This window comes from Podarcis raffonei, chromosome 8 (assembly GCF_027172205.1).
Source record: "Podarcis raffonei isolate rPodRaf1 chromosome 8, rPodRaf1.pri, whole genome shotgun sequence".
Taxonomy (NCBI): domain Eukaryota; kingdom Metazoa; phylum Chordata; class Lepidosauria; order Squamata; family Lacertidae; genus Podarcis; species Podarcis raffonei.
In genome coordinates, this window is record NC_070609.1 from 27,179,826 (window position 1) to 27,198,045 (window position 18,220).

General features: G+C 45.3%; 1 protein-coding gene across 1 annotated transcript; it reads left to right on the forward strand.

Annotated features, from left to right (window-relative positions):
- Nucleotides 1–1,541: 1,541 nt before the first annotated feature.
- On the forward strand, nucleotides 1,542–17,079 carry TRIM63 (tripartite motif containing 63). The gene is made up of 9 exons (XM_053398720.1): nucleotides 1,542–1,857; nucleotides 6,928–7,097; nucleotides 8,546–8,714; nucleotides 10,802–10,897; nucleotides 11,171–11,404; nucleotides 12,955–12,977; nucleotides 13,822–13,946; nucleotides 15,292–15,363; nucleotides 16,399–17,079. The coding sequence occupies exons 1-9, from the start codon at nucleotides 1,699–1,701 to the stop codon at nucleotides 16,407–16,409; spliced, it is 1,059 nt and encodes a 352-aa protein (XP_053254695.1). The 5' UTR covers nucleotides 1,542–1,698; the 3' UTR covers nucleotides 16,410–17,079.
- Nucleotides 17,080–18,220: the final 1,141 nt, after the last annotated feature.

Below are 18,220 nucleotides of genomic sequence, written 5' to 3' on the forward strand. Positions count from 1 at the left end.
GCTAGGGGATATTTCTTTACATATATATGTAAAATTGCATACAACTTCCCTGTTTTCCATTAAACAATATTTTCACTCCCTCTCCCAACTTTTTAGCCAATCAGAAGGATTTCAATTCCCCCTTAGTTGCCAAGATCCTAGGCTGAAGGGCAGAAAGGAAGTTCAGAAGAACAGCATCCCTTTAATATTTAAAATTTTCAACTGGACTAATGGTAGCTTCCTGTGTTTTGTTCCCAATTTCCAGCTGACAAGAGTTTTGCTATAAAATGTAGGTGTTAAACAGTCTAAACTGGATTAGTTTTTGCTAAATGTGAAACATTTTCAGGATGCAGAGGCTACTGGGACCAATAAACAACCACGCCTCTTTCTCAGGGACTTGAGTTTCTCTCCATAAATCTGTGAACCTCTATGTCCAAAGGACAGCTTCAGGCATTAACGGGTGGCTGCACGGCTGGTTAGTGTCACTGGGTTCTTCTTTTTGATCTCCCGCCATCTAGGTTGGTGTCCCCCACTGCCTCTTGCAGGAGTGAGTGGCATAATTCAACTATGCACTGCATGAAGAACTACTTTCTTTTATCTGTCATGAACCTTCCAACATTCGACTTCACTGGATATCTATGAGTTCTGGCATTATGAGAGCAAGCGAAAAACATTCCTCTATCCACTTTCTCCATGACATGCATAATTTTTGTAAGCTTCTGTCATGTCACCTTTTAATTGCCTTTTCTCTAAACTAAAAAGCCCCAAACGCTGCAACCATTCTTCACCATCCTCGCTCTATCCCCTTAATCATTTAGGTTGTCCTTTTCCAAACCTTTCTTCTGAACCTAAAATATCCTTTTTGAGGCAAGGTGACAAGAACTGTACACTGTATCCCTTCCCTCATGATCTCTAGTATGGGATTTGCCTTTTTCACAGCTGCTGCACACCAGGCCAACGTCTTCATTGAGCTATCAGCTATGACCCCAAGGTCCCACCATAAAACCTGGTGGTCTGTATTCAGTTTGGTGGGTCACACAAGTCCTGCAGACTTTGCACTCTCAGTGGATAGATCAGAGAAGAGAGGGCTGCAGCTTGAGACATGGGCAATGGGGCTGAGAGATTCCAGAGCCAACAGTAATAAGAGGAGGAGATGTTAAGAGTCTGTGGATGGCAGCCTGTGCTGGAAATAGCAAACAATTTTGTTGAGTGCTTTGAGTTTAACCCTCGGTTTTCTGGAAGTCAGGGGTGACAGGTGGGCTCATGTTGCCTGTTTAACTCCCTGGAAAGTGTGACTGTGTTTACACAACGATGTCTCCAATTTCTTTGTCCCAAAAGACACTGCCGGCTGCAGCAGAGGAGAAAAATAATATACATCCCTGGAAGTTGACTTCCCAGCCTTCGAACAAATTGTCCTCAGCCTTGTTTACAGACCTCTCTCTGGAGGGGTCACCCCTCCCCATGTGACAGCATGTCAGTCTTTAGGAAACACGACCCTCTTCCCAACTGATCCTGCCAGCCAATGCACATGTGACTCAGATGATATAAATAGAGCAGAGGAGCTGTCTCAGACAAAGTGCAGAAGCCCAAAGGTTTGCTTGAAGGGTCAGCACACACAGTTCTAGAACCCAGAAGCAGACGGTGAGACCTTCCGCACGGAGCCTCTCTCCAGTCGCTTAGAAAAAGAAAGGATATAATTTGGAAGCACCGAAGGGGGCAATGGATTACCAGTCGAGCATCATCCGGGACTCTAACCCCATGGAGAATCTGGAGAAACAGTTGATTTGCCCCATCTGCCTGGAGATGTTCTCCAAGCCTGTGGTGATCTTACCTTGCCAGCATAACCTCTGCAGGAAATGCGCCAACGATGTCTTCCAGGTCAGTAGGCGTCCTAGCATTATTGGTGTGTGTTGGGACGACGGGGGTGGGGAGGGAGTTGTGGGTGTGTTTTAGGTGAGGTGGGAGCAGCGGGGAGTTATGCCACTTAAATGTATAGGTCACCTCTGTGCAAAAGAAGAAGGGGGAAAGGGCAGAAGATCTGGGTTCATCCCTGAACAATATCCCCAGTGTGGTGTACATATCTCAGGCTTGCGGATTCTGCTGGGAGGGGGGCAGTTACCAGAACCCTGAGGTCCCCCCTCCCACGTGGGTACAAACTAATAGCTTCACTAAGCTACAATTCCCAGCACCCTTAACAAACTACAGTTCCAAGGATTCTTTGGGGAAGCAATGAACTGTAAATGTGCTTCAAATGTACAGCCCACATGCTCCTATCCATGCTTATTCAGAAGCAAGTCCCACTGATTTCAACAAGACTTCCTTCCAATAATGCTTGCCTAAGACAGCAGTCTTTGACAGCCCTCCTCACATGTTATTCATCTGCAAAACCTAAGTGTACAGAGCAGGGAAAAGGAGCCTCAGTCCCAGGGGCCAAATGCAACCTTCTGGGCCTCTCCCTCTGGCCCTTGGACCTCTCCCAGGTCCCACCATTCTACAGCCACACCCCCTGTCCCCAGGCCACGCCCCTCACTGGCCCCGCTTTGCAGCCCCTTGGGCGCTTCTGCCTGGTTGGAATGTGCCCTTGAACTATGATAGTGTTTCTTGCTTTCCTGGAGGGTGTGTGTGAGAGAGTGTGCATTAAAATGAGCCAACAGCAAAAATTCACCTGTGTTGCTCCACCCACTTTTGCCTCTGGTCCCGCCCACATCGGGACACCTGGCTGTGCTGGTATACCGTTCACACGGAGCCTCCTTTAGAGAGCAGGAGCTCATGTGTTGGGCTTTTGTCTTCCACTAGATAAAGTTGTGAAGAGCCTACGTCACCCTGTCATCTTTGGGTGGGACTTTGTGTCTTAAATTATAGACCTTTATGTCAATAGCAACAGAATTTTCTATTTTCTATGCCTGTCACTTATTACCATTCATTATAATCTAAAATGGTAAATGCATGAGCCTGAGGGATAGCTCAGTTGGTAGAGCATGAAACTTAATCTCAAGGTTGTGGGTTCGAGCCCCATGTTGGGCAAAAGATTCCTGCCTTCCAGGGGGTTGGACTAGATGACCCTCATGGTCCCTTCCAACTCTACAATTCTATGCTCCTCGAAAGCCATTCAAAATTTTAATACCCTGTTTGTTAGAAGCCGCCCAGAGTGGCTGGGGAGGCTAGGCCAGATGGGGTATAAGGAATAAATTATTATAAAAGTTTTCACAGTCCTAAGTGTCACATAGTAGAATCATAGAATCATAGAACTGTAGAGTTGGAAGGGACCCTGCGGATCATCTAGTCCAACCCCCTGCAATGCAGGAATATGCAGCTAGTCTGGTTCATCCAATATGTACTTTCTTATTTATCCACTTATACAACGAAGGATGGTCTCCATCATAGTGTTATCTACCTACACATACTGAAAGGCCAAGGTGCCCCTTTAATATGAGTGTGGAAAAGATTTCCCCTGGCTCGAGAAAACCAAGCCCTTTCCCCAGAAGGACCCAAGGCTACCAATCAGGTTGTCAAATGAAACGTTGCCATTTTCTAGTTGAAAATACATAAATAATCTCAACTCAACCTTGGTGCTACATGGCCTGGAATTTCCAGCAGGGAAATAGCTGCTTTAGTCTTTTGTGAAGTAGCCAAGGTGGTGCCCGCCAGGTGTTATGGACTACAACTCCCATCAGCCCCAGCCAACATGGTCAGGGAAGATGGGAGCTGTAGTCCACCAACATTTGGAGAGCACCACCTTGGCTAGTACACCTGCCTTAGACTTAAAACTTTATTATGGGATTCACTTTTATGAACTAAAGGAAGTGCACTTCCAATCCACAAAAGTTTATGCCATAATGAAACGATTAGTCTTTAAGGTGTCACAATATCATTTGATGTTTCATAGAATGATCCAAGTTGGGCTCATCTCTGGCTACTTCCAAGCACAGTTCCGTGTTCTTATTTCATCCCTGAACAGAATGTTATGTTCTGAAAGAAATCACCCTCTGCCCAATCACATTAATGAATGAATTGATTTATTGACTGAATAACTGGAACGACAAGATGAGCCAGCATTGAGCAAACTCATTAGCAGCGCTGTGCAAAAAAGCAAGAAGGAAACGAAAAGCATATACTGTATCAATGTACTTTAGTTGCAACATGAGTTAAATATAATGATAACTGTGAAATATCCTTCTTTACTTTTGCCAGGGGTCTCATCCCCTTGAAAATTCAAATACAACCCTTTTCCAATTTCAGTTTGTGTGAATGCACCAAGGCCACTTCCCAAGAGATCCAAGAGCAGCTGTGGCCAGGAGCCAGTTGATAAGAGTGCTGGGCCTTTAGGGGGACTGTTTTACTTCTGACACCGCCTTTCCAAAGTGTGTTGATCGTTGTTGCCAAACCTCCAAGGCAACATAACAAGGAGAGGCAGGAAGGAAAACCCAGGGGCAGAGGAGAAATTGGATTCTGTTTGCTGGGACAGGGGGATTAAAGTCTTCCAAAGGTCTTACAGTTTGACAGCCAATTGCGGAGGGGAAGGCAGGGACTGAAGAGCTTGTTGAAACCCAAACCAGACCTGTTGTTCCTTTATTATCACCAAGGGCTGCTTCTCGCAAGATGGCTTCCTGCACAGGCATAATTTCCATCCAGGAAAACCCACATGGCCACTGGGTCATGTGACAAATACATGTGTGAATGTGTCACTTGTAGATGGTGTGAAGATACCTCATGAGCTTCTAGAAGCAGAGTTTTAGGGAAAGCTGGTCCACAGTTTTACCTAATGTGTTTTTGTGCATCGCAACAGTTAGATAAGTGCAGATTTCAGAGGATGCTGGAGTTTCAGGTCCCATGTTGCTTTGGAACGTGCAAATTTGATAGATTCTCTTTTAAATGTGAACTGAATTGAATTTCTCCCCCATCTCTGGCTGTCACAGGGTTCTTCCTTTATGATCATAAGACCCTTAGAACAGCCCTGCTAGATACTCTGAAGGCCTACCCTAGCCCTGCATTCTGCCCCCACAATAGCCAACCAGGAAGCTTACGAACAGGGCAGGACAGCAGTGACCCTTTCCTGCTCTTGCGCGGCAGTAAATGAGATTCAGTGACATACCATCTCCAAAATCTGAAGAAGGCACATATTCATTGTGATGAGCAGCCATGGATAGACTTACAGAATCCTCCTTCCCACCGGCATCCATTTTGTACTGCTGGCATTTCATGGTACAGTCACAAGAACTATTGTAAATAAATAAATAAATTCCAACACTGTTTCAGCTCCTCTTAAATAACAAAACCCTTCTTTCCCTTATAATCCCCCACTTTGATTGAACCATCTCTAACACTGAAATCAACATGTTGTTCAAAAGCTGGATCAGTGCTCTGCTAAAGAGGATTGGAGCAAGTGGCCTGTTCCTATGAAGGGTTGTCCAACCCATTCAGATCTGCTCATCAATAGGATGAAAATTAATCAAGGGCTGGAGCAGATTCTCTCACAGTCATTCTCTAATGGATGTGATTTGCAGCAGGCACAGGATGGACCAAAAGAAAGTACTTTACACCCCACCCTCTAGCTTAGATGGGCTTTTAAAAAGGAATTAGATCAGGGATAAGGAACTGGGGAACTCCAGTTATTGTTGCACTCAAGCTCCCATCAGCCCCTGCTGGCATGGCCAATGGCCAGGGATGATGGGAGTTGTAGTGCAGCAACATCTGGAGGGTACCATGTGTTGTCCATCTCTGGTTCATACAAATTCATGGAGCGTAGACTTAAAATCAATGGGTATTATCCGTGATAAAGTGTGGGGCACCTTTCACACTCCAGAGGTTGCTCAGCTGCTTTGGACTTTAGTCATATTCAGCAAAGCTATATTTGGGTTCTTCAGTTCTTGTCTTTGTAAGTTAGGGATGGGGGCAGAAATCTGTCACTTTCAGTTTCTCATGTTTCTAATCTTAAATACAATTCACATTTCTGCAGCAATTTGCAGTTATTGTTATTTTAATCCTCATGAAAAGTCTTCAGCATTTTAGTGTAGATCAGGCATAGGCAAACTCCAGCCCTCCAGATGTTTGGGACTACAATTCCCATCATCCCTGACCACTGGTCCTGTTAGCTAGGGATGGTGGGAATTGTAGTCCCAAACATCTGGAGGGCTGGAGTTTGCCTATGCCTTGTGTAGATCTCTCCTTATATACACATTTTTTGCAGCTTTGACTCGTGCTCATTTTTGCAAGCAATTTCTCCTAGTATAATGCATTTTTGCATGTTTTCTTCACCAATACATTCATTTTTATGCACATTTCCCCCTTATATATGCATTTTTGTTACACTGGTTGTTGAACTGCATCAGAAAATTTGGAGGTGTGAGTTTTGAAGGATGGCTGAGTTTTGGTTCTCATACATTTTCAGAAAGTGCAAATTGTGATGAATTCAGCTTTAAATGTGAGCCTAATCAAACTTCTCCTGCATTACTAGTTAAAGCAAGAATGGTGAACCAGTAGACCTCCAGGTGTTATTCAGCTAAACACAGGTGGGGGAATCTCAGCATCAGGAAGACATAGGTTCTCCACTCTTGATCTAAAAATACATGTGAAATAGATAACATGCAATTATGTAATTGAAAACCTAGTTGTGGCCACTGATCTCCAGCTCCAATAGAAAGGTTGTTTAAAAAAAAGGGTTCTGGTTGGATCATCCACTTGGTTTGTTGAGCTTGGCCAGTTTTCCAATGTCATGCTCTGATACAAGTGCAAAGCATGATGGGGTTTCCCCATCCCATAAGGACAACTATGAATCATTCTTACAAGCGTCACCAGATAACTGTGATGATACTTGAATAGCTGAGCCCTCAGGTCATCTTTTCCAGGCCAAATGATGGTAGGATTGGTTGTTTTGTGGGGTCCTTTGCAAAAAAAATTTTTTTTTAAGAATACTGAACTTTGCCCTTACATTGTTGATGGCACTTGCAGGCTGCTAACCCATACTGGCAAACGGCCCGGGGGACTACCATATCAGGGGGGCGGTTCCGCTGCCCCTCCTGCCGCCACGAAGTCATCCTGGACCGCCACGGAGTCTATGGCCTGCAGAGGAATCTACTGGTGGAGAACATCATTGATATCTACAAGCAGGAATATACCAGGTTTGTATCACAGCTGCCTTCCTCTTGTTTGCCATAGCTCAAGGGGGAAGTCATAGCTCAGAGGTAGAGCATCTGCTTTGCAAGCAGAAGATTCCACATTCGATCCTCAGCATCTTCAGGTAAGCCCGGGAGACGCCTCATCCGAAACCCTGGAAAGCTACTGCCAACCAGTAGACAATACTGAGAGAGATGGGATAAAGGTAGCTTCCTATGCTTTAAGGGAGAAGCACGGCTGTCACTCATATTTGGGAAGGATCCATTTGTTAGAAAGCGGGCAGAAAAAAGCAGACCCGTCCAGGAACGCTGGGAGGACTATAGGAACCCAGCACACATGCACTGATCCATTTCCATTAGAGGAAGTGGAATTTGGGTGGATTAGAGAGGTATCTGAATATAGTAGGGGAGGCGCTGATGATGCTTTGTGGGGGAGCGGGGTGTCATTAAGTCCTGCCCAGAGTGAAGAAATAGCATTGGCTTCCCAAAATAAAATCAACAGCTCTGCAGAGCCAGAGCTAGCTTCTTGGACACTTTGGCACGCACAGAAGCAAGGTCTAAACATAACCTCAGTGTGGAGGTTAATATTAGAGAGGAGGTGGGAGTCAGTTCAATTCCTACTGTACAAAGAGATGGCCAAGGTCTCGTCTCCATTACCTTCATGTCAAATCCACCCCCCATTATATTCTTGCAGAGAAGCTGGTAAATGTGGACTGGATGAGGTAACAGTTAAGTAGATTTGTAGCTGATTGACAAACCCAGAGTGCTCACTGACGGTTCCTCGTCACCCTGGAAAAAAGTGACAGGTGGGGTGCCACAGGGTTCTGTCCTGGGTCCGCTGTTGTTCAACGTCTTTATAAATGACTTGGAAGAAGGATTTGAGAGGATGCTCATCAATTTTGCAGATGAGCAAACCAGTGTGAACTGAACACACAACTATCCTTTGAAATCTGCACTTCTCCAAATTTTGTGATGCAGTTCCCCATTCAAAAAGCATGCCAACAATGAATAGATGAGTGAAAACGATGTACAAAACTACATTATATGGGGGAGAGGGAAGCTTGCAAAATGCATATATTAGGCGTACAAAGATGCATAGCTTAGAAGAAATGTGCACACAAAAAATTTGTGTGGACTTTTTAAAAGGAAAAATTGCTAGTTGATGTGGAATTGGAATGGGGAAATGAGAAGCAGAGAAAGACAGAAATTGAGAGATTTGTGCAGCTCTGTTGTAGCGGTTGCTTGCTTGCTGATGAAGGAGAAACACACCTGAGCCACTGTTCCCATTTAACCAAACTCACATGTGAACTCTGGCTTTATTCCCACAAATAAAAAGACGCCATTAAGATGAGAAAAGAGGAGGGAATATGTGTGCTTGTCTTTAAACAAAAGTCCATTATCTCCAGGACTAAGAGTCTCATCTATCCAACTGGCTTCTTTTGTGTTTTCTCCAGCCGACCCCTGAAGAAGGGAAACCACCCAATGTGCAAGGAACACGAAGATGAGAAGATCAACATCTATTGCTTAACTTGTGAGGTGCCCACCTGCTCCATGTGCAAAGTCTTTGGGGCTCACAAAGACTGTGAAGTGGCACCCCTTCAAAGCGTCTTTCAGGGCCAAAAGGTACCAGCTTCACACTCGTTTTCAAACTTTTAAAAAAACTTTCTGCCTCCAGAAAACCCTTCCTGCCATTGGCTCACCTGCAGGGGGACCCCAAAACCCTTGCCCTGGAAACTCTCAAGTCGTTGAACATTATTACAAGAGCAGGGAACCTCAGACCTAGGGGCCAAACGTGGCCCTCCAGTATTCTCCTTTGGGACTCTCCCTAGGCCACTCATTTGCACCTCTATCCAATTTCCAAAAAAAGGGACCCTGCTTTTTCCACAATGTAAATATATAACCCTACTGAAACCTCCCACACATGGCTGGCTTGTTGGTGGTAGGGCATAAGCTGTCTTTCAAGGAAGCTGTTGTTCACCATCAATGATCTTCTCATTGAGGAATCCTTGATAAGCTTCAGAGGAATCTCAGGGGGGAGTCAGATCATTTTTTATTCCAGAGTTAATTGTCTTATTGATGAGTTGTGGACTTTTAAGATGGCAATGGACATTATTTCACGTGTGGCAAGCCAGACCTGCTATGTTTTAGTACCCACCTTCCAAGTGGGGTCCTGGATTTCTGCCCCAAACTCTACCTGGATGGCGCCAGTATTGGACACTACCACATTAGAGCAAAAAGGGGACCCATTAGGAAACCTTGGTGCATTGCACAAGGACAAAAGGGTTCAGTCCCTTGACCTTAGCGGGGTTCACATCTCATTGCTTGGCATGCAGATAGAGCAGGAGGGAGCATCTCCCATTTGGGTTGAGAGGTGATTGGAGACATTAGGATGTGCTGCGCTGTGCCTTTCAGGAATAGCCTTTGACCGCTAACACAGCTGGTATGGATATACACAGATGACTGCAGTCCCCAAGCAGCCACCAGCAGATTATATTTCGAGTCACTTGAGAGCCGCGAGGCAGTGGTGGACCCCTCGGAAAGGCGTTCAGTCCCAAGGGAGCAGCTGTGAGCAGGGCTGGGTGGCTGGAGGTCTTTCCCTGGGCTTCTTGGATGGGTGCCATGGAGACTGTATGATTTCTCTCGCAGGAGTCAAACAAATCAACCACTGGGTCCCTTCCCCACTGCAAGCACAGCAAAGGGCCATAGTTCAATGGTAGAGCATCTTTTTGGCATGCAGAAGCCCCCAGGCTCATTCCCCAGCGTTGAGAGTAGAACCCATGTGTGGAAGTTGCAACTATAAAATAAATTAACCTGCCATGCAGGGATAAGTGGATCACCTAATGGCTTCCTCACCATTCACAGCTCACGGTGCAAGTCATCCTTCTCACCACAAAGCTAGGTTGAGCTTTGGCGTAGCAAACCAATGTCAGTTGCACTGTTTGAGTCATGATAGGGACAAAACAACTGCCCCAAGGCCCACTCACCCAACCAACCCAGGCCAAGCTGTGCATGGCACATTGTCCATGTGAGAGCCACAGTTCAGACAGCCTTTTGGATCCTTGGAAGGGGGGGGGGTTGCCTAGCGGCCAGGTGACAAAAGGCCATCTGTGCTGGCTTCTGCTTGGTGAAAAGCCCATTGTCTCCCAGGGGCTGAAAGGATCATGTGAAGGTGCCTTCAGAAGCCATCAGGTCTACAAGGTATTGAATTTGCAGGGAGCATGAGGAGAGGGATTTGCACAAGCAACCACTGAGCTGAGGTTTTCTTATCAACATCCTCTGTTTCCTTAAGAAGTCCTGCCTCCTTCTTTCAGAGACAGGGGGTCTTGGGCTGTGGTGTGCTGGGGCAAATGGCACCTCGCTGAGTTAATAATGATAATGATAAACATTTTCTGCACTGTACAACCCCCCTCAAGTCCCTGCCACCAGTTTACAGTCTAACGAGACATGACATAAAAGGGAAAGGGGATAGAGGAGAAAGGGAAACAAGCCAATCTAGGCTGGAGCTGTTTGTATTACAAGACCCACCAGCCCTGTCCCAAACCAAATTAGAGCGTTCCTCTTTATCTCCTCTATTAGGATCTTTCATTTATTCCCATAGCCATCCCTTCTTTCACTATTATCCAGAGAAACAGCATGGCATGCCCTTTCTCTCGAAGGAGAAGGGGCATGCAGGATTCCAATCTATTTTTGTTGCCTTCTCTCACACACAGACGGAGCTGACCAACTGCATCTCTATGTTGGTGGCAGGCAATGACAGAATACAGACGATCATCAACCAGCTGGAAGAGTCGTGCAAAGCCACTGAGGTGAGGAATGCAACAAATGACTGAGCCCTTGGAAATCTGAGCGGCGGAAGGGAAACACAACTCTGAGATGGCTGGTGCAGGTGCTGACAGGGCGAGGGGTGGGGGAGGAGAAAGATGTCTGCTTTTCTCTGAAGTTCACTGGCTTCCCTCTTTTTCCAAATCTGGGCAGCTAAATCAGGGGAGAAGTCTACTACTCCATTTAGACAAAACAGTCGCTGCAAACCCACCATGTTCCTCACCCTCATCCAATTGTTTCCTCTCAATCCCTGGCAGGAGAATGGCCGGCAGGTCAAGCAGGACTTGTGTGAGAAGTTTGAAGCCCTCATTGCCACTGTAGAGGAGAGGCGGAGTTGGCTGCTGGAGCGCATCTCCAAGGCGCAAGAAGAGAAAGTTGGCTTCATGCAGAACCTCATCCAGCAGTACAAAGACCAGCTGGAGCAGTCTAGCAAGCTGGTGGAGAGCGCCATCCAGTCCATGGAGGAAGAGGCAGGAGCTGCTTTTCTCATGGTGAGGCTAACTTATGGGCAATTATGGGGAGCCTGTGGACCACCAGCTGTTGGTTGGACCACAACTCCCATCATAACTAGCTATTGGGGTTGCTGGTGGGAGCCCAGCGACATCTTGACAGCTATAGGTTCTCCAGCCCTGTGCTAAGGAAGTGGAGTGGGTGGCCAACTCCTCTTTGTCTTCTGGTTGGAGACCAAGACCAGATTGCCCTCCTGCTCACTTACATAGCTTCAAGAAACTCAGTGCAGCAGGTCTTGACAATCGTAATCATAACTGCAGGATTTTCTTTGATGACCATTGTGGGTCCATCACCGGCAGTAGGGAAGGATGGCTGCTTGCACATCAGGAACCTGATGTGCAAGGCACTGCTTTTCTACTGGAAGCAGAATTTAAAAGGCTGGTTCCACATGGGGCAACATATCATTCCATCCACGTCCAGCAACGGCCATCCTCCTGGCCTCGATCAGGGGTGGGGGAACCCCGCCGGCCAACTTTGACAGATGGGCCGGGCAACCCAGCTGTCAGTCAGATGACACCGTTGTGATGGCAGATGAGTCACAAAGCAGGTTGCCCTGCCCACCTGCCAAAATCCCTTGCGCAGGGTTCTCAAGATGGCTACCTGTTGCTGGGGGTGCAGCAGGAGCCACACAGAACAGCTCACAGAGCCATTTGCAAGTCTCCTCAAGGGTGGAAAGGAGCAGCACAGGGGGCCTTCAAAGAGCACTGCTGGGAGCAAGAAACCACTTACATGAAATGGAAACTGCTTCCCCCTCCTTGAGCAAGCCATTCCCCTACCACCTATCAGCTGATGGGTTGTTGGGAGCCCCCCTTACTCCAACAAAGGAACAAGTGGGAGCCCATTTTAGTCTCCTGATCGTTCCTTTGTAGCTTTGCCCTTCCCTGCTCCACACTGTTACACCCCCTTTGCTGCATCTCCCTCCTTCTTCCAGGAAGCAGCAGCGACTCATCTGCCAGGCCAGGTAAATGTCTCCACCCCACCATCTACTGTTAAATTCTGCTGAGTGCTAGCACCAATCACAATTGAGGGAGAGAGTGACTTTACCCAAAATAAGTCCAAGGGAGACTTTGCATATCCTTTTTCAACTCCCCACCTGCTGCTTTAGGAGACCCAACCTCCAAACTGGCCTCTAGATCAAGATATTCAAAAAGAATCACTTAGCATATGTCAAATGCCATATAAATGCTATCTCAGTAGTTCCAACAGCAACCCTGGAAGGTAGGCCACTATGAGGCTAAAGGAGAGACACAGGTTCTAATCCCCCTTCAGCCAGAAAACTCATTAGATGACCTTGGGCAGCCACTATCACTCAGCCTAACCTACCTCATAAGGTTGTTGTGAGGATGAAATAGGAAGAGAAAACCATGTATGTTGCCTTGGATCCCTGGAGGAAGGGCAGATGACCAAAGCAGGTCAAACTTTTAAGATACTGCCACTAAGGGGGGCACAGTTTTAAAGTGAAATGTCTTTCTCCACTAATGATCACTCTCTGTTTTTTCCCCCTCCCCTCCCTGTTTCTTCCTCATTCCAGTCTGCCAAGCAGCTCATTAAAACGTAAGTCCTGGAACACAATTTTCTAAATTGCAGCTTCTCTGTGCAAATTCTTCTGTATGCTGTTCTTCTCAGTGAATACAGGATCCTAATGAGAAGCTCTCTCTGATTGAAAGCTTAAAAACAAGGCTCCTTTTCAGAGCTGACCAGCTTAGAAGGGGTGTGCTGTTTTTTGTTTCTTTGCTGAGTTGTAACACTCCTGCTTGCAGAAATTGAGAGGCAGAATAAAGATCATAAAGTATGCTTGGTTCAGTTTGCATTAAAGGTGAAACTTCCATATCCCCACTTCCTCTTGTTCCGCTTCCTCCACACAACCCACTCCAGAAAACTTCTCTGTAGTGCTCTATCGGAGCAAACAGCAATTTGGGTTTTCTCTGGATTGATGTTTGCTCTGATTTAACACTAAAGAGTGGGTTTTCCGTGGGAATGGAGCAGGGTAAAGAAAAAAAAGGCTCGAACCCAAGCCTAGAAAGTGCAGGTCAAGTGGGAAACTGCTTGGACCCCTGCTTTTTAGGCACAAAACAATTGGAAGTGTGGATCAACCCAATAGGTGAACCAAACTAAAGCCATCATTTGAAATAAATTTCAGGATGAGTTATAACCAAAATTAAAACAACACAATGGGTTAATGATGTTCTGGGATAACTCATCTGGGAATAAGCCCCACTGAGAATACCTGTGAGTGAATTACACTGCACAGGTGCAATCCTCTACCTACTTACCTGGGGGTAAGTCCCATTGAATTAAATGGGGATTAACTCTGAGTAGACATGTATATGATAGCATTGGGAAACGCACTAAGAGCAGGAAGAAAAAAACATCTCTTTCCATCCTGTTTTCTCCGTAGAATTATCGAGGCATCGAAGGGTGCTCAATTGGAGAAGATTGAGCCAGGTTTTGAAAACATGGATTATTTTACCATAGACCTGGAAAACATTGCAGAAGCCTTGAGAAGCCTTGACTTTGAGGCAGGTATGGTAAACACGGCACCTTTTCAGTGTTCTTGTCATTTAAAGAATCTTTCCCCTCCAATTAATATTAACAACAACAACTTCCAAAGTAACTTACAGATCAATAAAACCAAGACCAAGTCCCTACCCCCAGAATTCCAAAGATACAACAGAAATGAAAACTAGATGAGTCAGTCACCAATACAAAAAATCGTTACAAGTCATCTCTCAAGCTTTACTAAGTACTACTGCATGCCAGCTGTCAAACACCACCTACTGACACCAAATTTCCTTCAGGGTTTCCTTGAAGGGGTTGCATGCAGTTGTCAGATATATGGTGCATGCCCAGTAAATATTGAAGATATGTCAAGTGTTCTCCTGAGCAAACATTCATAATGGAAAATTTGGCAGAGAAAGTTCCTCTTGTGTCTCAATTGCCTCTTCCACCTGCTCTGTGGCTAAGGTCCATTGCTCCCTACGAAGGACAGCTGCATCACCTTGTTTTCTGTTATTAGAGAGGTTGAGCAGACTAATGAAACTGCCTCTACCTGTAAGCTACTTGCAAAACAAAGATAAAGGATTATTAACACAGTTAGAAATAATAACTAACATTTTCAAATACTGCCCCTTTAGGCACAAAAGGTTTTCAGAGAATCCCATGCATTGTTCCTTATGAAGAAGAGATCACAGCTCAGTGGTAGAGCATGTGCAAAATATTCAGAGCGTCCCAGGTTCAGTCCCCAGCATCTTTGGGTAGGACTGGAAGAGACTTCAACCTGAAACCCTAGCGAGCCCCTGCCAGTCAGTGTAGACGATACTAACTGGGCAGACCAACAGTCTGATCTGGTCTAAGTCATCCTTCTGTGTTCCTTTGAAAGGATGGTTGCAGTGAGCAAACTGCTTTCCTCCCAGCGTTTTCTGCGAGGGACCACAGGTCAGGGGCAGAGCACAGATTTTTCCATGCAGAAGGTCTCCAGTTTGGTTCTTGGCATCTCTTGTTTTAAAGGGATCTGGTAGCAGGAAGTGGAAAGACCGTAGCCTCAGCCACTGCCAATTCATCAGAGTAGACAATAGGGGAGCTAACTGTTGGCTGTGCACACACCATACATTTAAAGCACACACAGCCCGAAAAGATCATGGGAAATGTAGTCTGTTAAGGGTGTTACAGCTCTGTGAGGGGTGAACTACAACTCCCCTGATTATTTTGGGCTGGTGGTGTACTCTAAATGTATGTGGTGCGTTTGCAAGATCCTTCCTAGCTGAACTCCTGGCATCAAATGTCAATAGATGGTTCCTTGGTAGAAAAGGTGGTTCTAAATCTCCTGCATTGTTTATCTCTCTGCCCTGCCCCCGCAAACCCTTTTAAGATGAGGAAGATGAAGAGCTGAATGAGGAAGAAGAAACAGAAGAGGGAGACCCACAAGATGAGAAGGTGGATGGTACGTGCATAACTGAGCAAGTGAAAGAGAAATGTTGCTGTTGAGAAACTATTTTAACTTTGGCTGCTCAGAGCATCCACGTTCTTGCTGAGGACTGGGGTTTGTGTGGCACCTTGAATCATGGCAGTGCTATTTTCATTTCAATACCATAAGGGGGAAAATGGCACCCATGGGATGTCTTTTTGAGTTTTGCCCTTCCAGAACTTCACAGCTTTGGCTGCCATTGATGGAGGCAAGGAGATTCACAGTGCAATGACACCCTGTCACTGGAACGCTGTTCTCAGCAAAGAACACAGGCTAGAGGAAAGAGAGCCCCAACTATACATTTAAAGAAGTATCATACCACTTTAAACAGCCATGACTTCCCCCAAAGTGTCCTGGGAACTCTTTGAGAGCTGCAATTCCCAGAGTTCCCTTGGAAGAGAGACCGATGACCAACCCCTCTTCCCAGGGCACTCTGGGAATTGCTCTGGGAGGGGAATAGTGCTCTGTGTAACTTGGGGTGAACTACAGTTCCCAGAATTCTTTGTGTCAGCCAGCCGGTCAGTTTTATTGCACATAGCCAAAGGCTGCCGCAATGTACAGAGAATCATTCAACAATTAAAAGAAAATATACTGCATTGATACAAAAAACTTAAAACATTTATATTATCAAGACATTACCTACTCTAAACAGAGCTATAAAAGTGCTTTAATATACAAGTTAAGACATTAAACAATAAAATTTATAAGCTAAAATTATCACATGGTCACTAATATGTTAATTAATACAATGTGCAATTATATTCAGAGTTTGGTGATAAAGATGAATTCTTTGTGGAGACTAAGTGGTATAAATGAGTTTAAATGTACGGTGTGGATGGAGAAACAGTCTGCCCTGTTGCAAGGCAATTGCCGTCAGCTGTTGGCCACTTTAGTTGGGGCTGATGGGTTTTGGGGTCCAGTAACAATTGGAGGGTCCACACATTCCCCATCCTTTCCTTGTGTACTAAACTGGTTTCACTTACATGTCTTTTCCACCTTTGTTTGTTTCAGGTCCTCAGTAACGAAGGAGGAGGGGAAAATGGATTCCAGAGGGGAAGGAGAAATTCTGCCTGTACGGACTGGGAAGACTTGGGGAGGGGGAGGAAGAGGGGTGTAGTGGGGTGGGACGCCCAAATTGAATGCCCAACAAGCAATGAGGAAAAGGAGCAGGACGAAGTTCAGCTGAAGAAGAGCCATTTGGGATGTGGAATTCTTGGCAGTCCAGAAAGAATACTTGCACAAGGACACTTTTATACACGGGTGCAAAAAGGAACCTTTCATACATTTTATATGTTGTTGGTGTGTGTGTTTTTGTACATAATTGTCATGCACTTGAATTTTTTTTTGTAACGAAAAAAAGATAAGCTTTTTCTCCCCCTCAGTTGTTTTTTTTTTTACGGGGGGAGGGAGCATTCAGAGCACCCTCCTGCAGACTGAAGGATGCCAATTCTGGGAATTAGTTAGAGTTTCTTTGCATTGCTTAGACTGTTAGGAAAAATGGGAAAGTTTTAGTGTTAGTAGACCTTGGCTAACCAACCGTACCAATAGTTTTAGTCAACTTTTTTGATCTAGGGAGAAGGATCTGATAAAAGAATATTATCTGCCTCAATGCCTGTAGCTGAACTTTAAAAGGTGTCTGCCAATTTTACTTCTTTGTTGTATATAGTTAAAATAAAATGAATTCCAGTTTTATCTCAATTGGTTATTTATTTCAGCCAATCAATCTCTATTATTATGACCACAGATCAGCCACTAAGTTACAGTCAAACAAATGCAGTTTTCAGGCCAAGAAAAGACTATTAGGAAGAATTACTGGTATTTATTTAGAATATTTATAACCTGCCTTGCAAACAAATGTTTCATACTTAAGTTATAATACTGGTGTGGGGAACTTTTGGTCCTCCTCTAGATCAGGGGTGGCCAACTCCCAAGAGAGTGCAATCTACTCACAGAGTTAAAAACTGGCAGTGATCTACCCCATTTTGGGGGGTTCAGGTCAAAGTTGTTGATCTGCTGGTAGATCACGGTCTACCTGTTGGACGTGCCTGCTCTAGATGTTGCTAAACTACAACTCTCATTAGTCCCAACACACAATGGTCCTGAGTCATTTATTTATTTATTACATTTGTATAATGTATACCCTCAGGTCTCAGGGCAGTTCACAATATAAAATCACAACATCTGAATATAAAATCACAATATCAAACTACAAAACACATTACAAAAATAATAACAGCCCAATAATCGTCCCTCGCCAACACATTTTAATAATGGCCTGAGCTTGTACTGGACAGTAGCTTCTGGCTCTAAGGCTTTATAGGTCAACACCAGCATTTTGAATTGGGCCCGGAAACTAAATGGCAGCCAGTGCAGTCAGGCCAGGATTGGTATAATATGTTCAAACCGTCTTGCCCCATTGAGCAAACTGGCCACTGAGTTCTATGCTATCTGAAGTTTCCAAACAGTCTTCAAAAGCAGTCCTATGAAGTAATCCAGGCACGTCCAACAGGCAGATCGTGACCTACCAGTAGATCACTGGACGTCTGTGGTAAATCACTGGTAGATCACTGGCTCCCCCCAAAGAAGCTCAACAACTTTTGTCATCCCTTAAAAAAACTCAATGACTTTGACCTGAACCCCCAAAAAGGGGGTAGATAACAGCCAGTTTATAACTCTGTGAGTAGATTGCACTCTCGTGGGAGTTGGCCACCCCTGAGTAAACTAACCTAGGGGTTAACAGAGCATAAACAACAGGAGTTAGGCTGTCCCTGCCCAGTTAGGGGCACAGCCAAAGCTGATGGAAGGCACTCTGCGCCACTGAGGTCACCTGAGC

What these genes read in the sequence shown, in the direction of transcription:
- TRIM63 (XM_053398720.1), top strand. Translation starts at nt 1,699, where the DNA reads ATGGATTACCAGTCGAGCATCATCCGGGACTCTAACCCCATGGAGAAT. An exon ending in AGTCGTGCAAAGCCACTGAG is followed by an intron (nt 10,898 to 11,170) that starts GTGAGGAATGCA and finishes AATCCCTGGCAG; the next exon opens with GAGAATGGCCGGCAGGTCAA. An exon ending in CAGGAGCTGCTTTTCTCATG is followed by an intron (nt 11,405 to 12,954) that starts GTGAGGCTAACT and finishes TCCTCATTCCAG; the next exon opens with TCTGCCAAGCAGCTCATTAA.